The sequence below is a fragment of the Procambarus clarkii genome, chromosome 37, assembly GCF_040958095.1.
Source record: "Procambarus clarkii isolate CNS0578487 chromosome 37, FALCON_Pclarkii_2.0, whole genome shotgun sequence".
NCBI lineage: Eukaryota > Metazoa > Arthropoda > Malacostraca > Decapoda > Cambaridae > Procambarus > Procambarus clarkii.
Window position 1 is genome coordinate 16,428,512 of NC_091186.1, and position 5,115 is coordinate 16,433,626.

At 47.1% G+C, this 5,115-nt stretch overlaps 1 protein-coding gene across 1 annotated transcript; it reads left to right on the top strand.

Moving 5' to 3' along the window:
• Positions 1-3,245: 3,245 nt before the first annotated feature.
• Positions 3,246-4,034, top strand: LOC138371835 (uncharacterized PE-PGRS family protein PE_PGRS46-like). The gene has a single exon (XM_069336861.1). It carries the CDS (start codon positions 3,246-3,248, stop codon positions 4,032-4,034), a length of 789 nt encoding a protein of 262 aa, XP_069192962.1.
• Positions 4,035-5,115: the final 1,081 nt, after the last annotated feature.

Sequence of the window (5,115 nt, forward strand, 5' to 3'; positions counted from 1 at the left end):
GCGGAGTTGCTGGCGGAGAAGTTCAGGAATATCAATGAACCACATGACAGCATCAACCATAAACCCGACTTTATTTCCCCATTTTTTATCCTCGACTCCAAATTGATCACAGAAGTTTACCTGACAATCTTGTTCCACTAACTACTGAAATTAAAGTGTATATATACGTTTTTATATGTAAATATATATATATATATATATCCACCTTCTGAAGCTCACAAGCAAACCAGGTGTTATGACCCCCCATTATAGACCGAGAAGCTGCGACATGCCTAGAAGCTGCGACTTAGAGCTGTAGCAGCTCCCCATGTAGGGGACTTTCTATTAGCAACCCCAATGTCAGCAACCGGCACCCATCTTACACCGCAGGCCCACCGAATTGCTGTGGTTCTCCGCTTTGCTGCCCCAATCCACACCGAATACAGGTGTATTTGCGGCGAGGCAGAGGCCGACAGATACGGACGGCATGGCCTTCTCTGCCAAAGGACAAGAGGATGGCATGCAAGACACGGCGAGGTTAACGACATTATTAAGAGAAGCCTTACTACAGCCGGTTGTCCAGCAGAGAGAGAGCCCCGTTACCTAATGCCCCGCAACTCTGATGAGCCTGTCGGTCGCCCAGACGGGATCACGGTGAACCCCTGGAAGAATGGTAGACAGTTGGTGTGGGACTACACTTGCGTTTCAACTTTAGCGAATACCTATGTTGACTTCAGTGCTACACAGGCAGGAGGTGCTGCCAATCACCGGGAAGCGACCAAGTCACGTAAATACAGAGACCTTGAGCACCACTACAATTTTGTCCCCATTGCCTCAGAGACACTTGGTGCCTGGGGTAAAAGCGCTGCTAGTTTTTTTAAGGAGTTGGGGGTCCAAGCTAATTGAAACAACTAGAGACCCTAGAGCCGCCAGTTTTCTCTTTCAGCGTCTTAGTGTGGCGATCCAGAGAAGAAATGCTCACTGCATCCATGGTTCCTGCCCGCCATCTGAGGAGCTGGAGGAACTCTACAACCTGTGACAAGTAGCCTTGTACCATATATATATATATATATATATATATATATATATATATATATATATATATATATATATATATATATATATATATATATGGTACAAGGCTACTTGTCACAGGTTGTAGAGTTCCTCCAGCTCCTCAGATGGCGGGCAGGAACCATGCCCGCCATATATATATATATATATATATATATATATATATATATATATATATATATATATATATATATATATATATATATATATATATATATATAATATTTGTTTATAGGTTTTTATAACACAGATTTACGGTAAATGGCAATTGAGAAACACATAAGAGAATTGGAGCCAATTATTGAGAAACATGTAAGATAATGGGGCCCAAACATTGAGAAACTCGTAAGAGAATGAGGCCCTAAAAATGACAAAGGTGCTCTGGAAGCTGGAGCTGCAGGTCTGTCCGGACAAAACCCGCCTTGGTATGGACGCTGGCCAAAAGTGGGTTTATTTGTTGTTACCTGGCTGCTGCTGACGGCCCCGGCTACAGGGCTCCATGGTAAATACGGTGGCTTTTTTGCTCCTTGCTGTTTACCTCGGCACTCATGTCATTAACTGATGTAATTCGCAAGGGGTTTGACCCACAGTATGTCGGGTATATTTGGTCTTTGGCATCTGATGTAAAAAAAATTTTTTTTTAGCTCGATATTTTTTTGTCTTGTTGGTGGTGGGTGGGGTTCGCATGCGCTCGCTCGCTCGCGCTCTCTATCTCTCTCTCTCTCTCTCTCTCTCTCTCTCTCTCTCTCTCTCTCTCTCTCTCTCTCTCTCTCTCTCTCTCTCCTCTTTATTAGACTCAGTCGACTTGATTTCTCCACTAGCATCATCTTGTCGTCAGCACATATGGTCTAAGTACAAGTCAGGATAGGAATGTATGCTCGCTTCTGCCCTGTGACATGCGCCTTGACTCTGTCTGTATCGTGGTCAGTCTTGCTAGATAAGTTCAGGAAGAGATGGTTCTTCGTGGTGCTTGAAGAATCACACTTCAGCCCCCAACTTTGTCCACTTACATACTAATCACAGTGGTTGGGTCATGCTGGTTCTAGTAGGCAACATCGTTGGCATCTTACAATTGCGCATCTCGTTGTGTATATCTGTAGAGGTTATGAGAGCACAGTCATCAAGGCAATCACGGGCTTTAAGGATAAGGTGAATTAGGTCGTTGAAGTCAACATTCTATTAGAATAGGCCAGTTACACCTCCCTGTGGTATGTTAGCACCCCTCTGAGTGACTGAGCCAGTGACTGAGTGTCTCACGACATCTGAGTGACTCAGATATCGTGAGTGACACGATATCTACCGTGTAGTGAACTAGCCTCAGAAGGAAGAATAAGGAGGTCGATAACGTGACAAAAATGTATAGTGTGTTTAGCTAAAGAGATCGTGAATCCGTCTACACCCCTCCAATCAGAAGCACTCAACGAAATATCGCAAGCAATGAACGAATCATCATCACAAGCAGTCTTCGAATCATCACGAGCAATCAACGAATCAACAAGAGCCAGTACGAGGCACCGCTCTCATCCCCTAGTATCTACTATCCCCCCCAAGAGCCCAGTGTAACTATCCCCCATCTGCCCTGATGTCTAGCCAGGGATGAGAGGGCGGGGAGAGAGAGGCGATCGAGTCATATATCGCAAAACAAACCGAACTAAACCTGTCCATTCTTTATCTTATATATCATATTATGAAAAATCAGGCATAATTCTTGGGTGGGAATTTGTTGGACCGTTGCTATCAGTTACATCCCTGTAATACCCGATTGGCTGGAACAAAAAACTTTTTATTTACGAGCAGAGACATTTGATAATATATTACTGGGCCGTGATTTGTTCCTCACTTAACACGGGGCGTTCTCATTGCTTGCCTCATACTTGTGTCTCATTTACACGGGGATTCCTCTCATTCTGCGTCTCACATATACACACACACACACCTGGGGGGTATTCCTCACATTCTGCGTCTCACATATACACACACACACACCTGGGGGGTATTCCTCACATTCTGCGTCACACACATATACTGGGAATCTTCCCATTCTGCGTCACACACACACATGGGGGATTCCTCACATTCTGCGTCATTTACATTGAAATTTATAACATTTTGCGTCATTTATTTCCTGTACGACTGAGTGTATGTGACTCCAGCAGTTCGGCGATTATTGGACTTGACTCCGCCCGTCGTAGATGGTAGATGGTGGTGGATCTACCGTGGGAGAGGTAGATGGTGGTGGATCTACCGTGGGAGAGGTAGATGGTGGTGGACCTACCGTGGGAGAGGTAGATGGTGGTGGATCTACCGTGGGAGAGGTAGATGGTGGCGGATCTACCGTGGGAGAGGTAGATGGTGGTGGACCTACCGTGGGAGAGGTAGATGGTGGTGGACCTACCGTGGGAGAGGTAGATGGTGGTGGATCTACCGTGGGAGAGGTAGATGGTGGTGGACCTACCGTGGGAGAGGTAGATGGTGGTGGATCTACCGTGGGAGAGGTAGATGGTGGTGGACCTACCGTGGGAGAGGTAGATGGTGGTGGACCTACCGTGGGAGAGGTAGATGGTGGTGAACCTACCGTGGGAGAGGTAGATGGTGGTGGACCTACCGTGGGAGAAGTAGATGGTGGTGGACCTACCGTGGGAGAGGTAGATGGTGGTGGACCTACCGTGGGAGAGGTAGATGGTGGTGGACCTACCGTGGGAGAGGTAGATGGTGGTGGACCTACCGTGGGAGAGGTATATGGTGGTGGACCTACCGTGGGAGAGGTAGATGGTGGTGGACCTACCGTGGGAGAGGTAGATGGTGGTGGACCTACCGTGGGAGAGGTAGATGGTGGTGGACCTACCGTGGGAGAGGTAGATGGTGGTGGACCTACCGTGGGAGAGGTAGATGGTGGTGGACCTACCGTGGGAGAGGTAGATGGTGGTGGACCTACCGTGGGAGAGGTAGATGGTGGTGGACCTACCGTGGGAGAGGTATAGGTGACTGGGAGGGACAAAGGCTCTGGAGCGCCTTGATCACCATGATAAAGACGGCAGCAATATCTTCTTCTCATTATGGCAGCCGGCCAGTGGTCGCCTCCGCTCCCTCACTGCCCTTCCTCCCTCACACTTCCTCCTTCCCTACCCCCTCACTCACTCCCTCTTTCCCATTCCCTGGTTCCCAGTCCTCCCTCACACCCCTTCCTTCCCTGCCCTCCTTCCTTCACATCCTCTTCTTGGCTTCCCTCCCGTTCTTTCAATCCCCCCCTTCTCCTTACATAGGTAACGCTTTGTCTCACACTATGTAACCCTTCATATAGTCTAGGGGTAGGAATAAAGTTCATATTTTAATAAAAAACAAACCTTAACCTATGTAAGGAAGCGTTGTATGACACACCCCTCCAAACACACATCGAAACTACGACGTTGGTACAACGTTCGAACAAGTTTTAACACCTCCTAACCAGTTATAACAACCAATATAGCAAGTTGTAACAACGTTCTAATACGTCATAAACACGTTAAGCCAAGATGTAACAACTTTATTACAAGTTGTAACAAGCGGAAAATAGAGACAGTTTCGGTTTGTGTTTCCAGGGACCTTTGCTAGTACAGTTATGTACCAGCCACAGAGACGTGGCATAGAGCGTGTGTAGCGCTGGATGAAAACAGAAGGGAATATAGAGTAGGAAGAGTCAACAGGAAGGACTTCTGTGCCATAGAGCAATAAATCCAGGGTGCGGTCACTCCAGCGAGACCTGGACGGGTCCTATTCTCTGGTCGTTCCCTTCCTTGCACCGTGTCTTTTATCTTATTTGTGTTTCCTCAGGCAGTAATATGTTGAAGTTTGTCAAATGTTGAGGCTCCTTTTGGAGGGTCGGTGGAGGGGGATGGCGCTCCCTGGCGACGCGTGACAGAGACAGTGGTCCAATTTCCGTCATTGGTGCGCATTAACGCACGCACACACGAACGCACGCACGCACACACACACACACACACATAATCAATCAATCAATCAATCACAATATTTGTGTTATTGCATACAATTTCAAGTATTGAATGACTTAAGTATACAGCAACA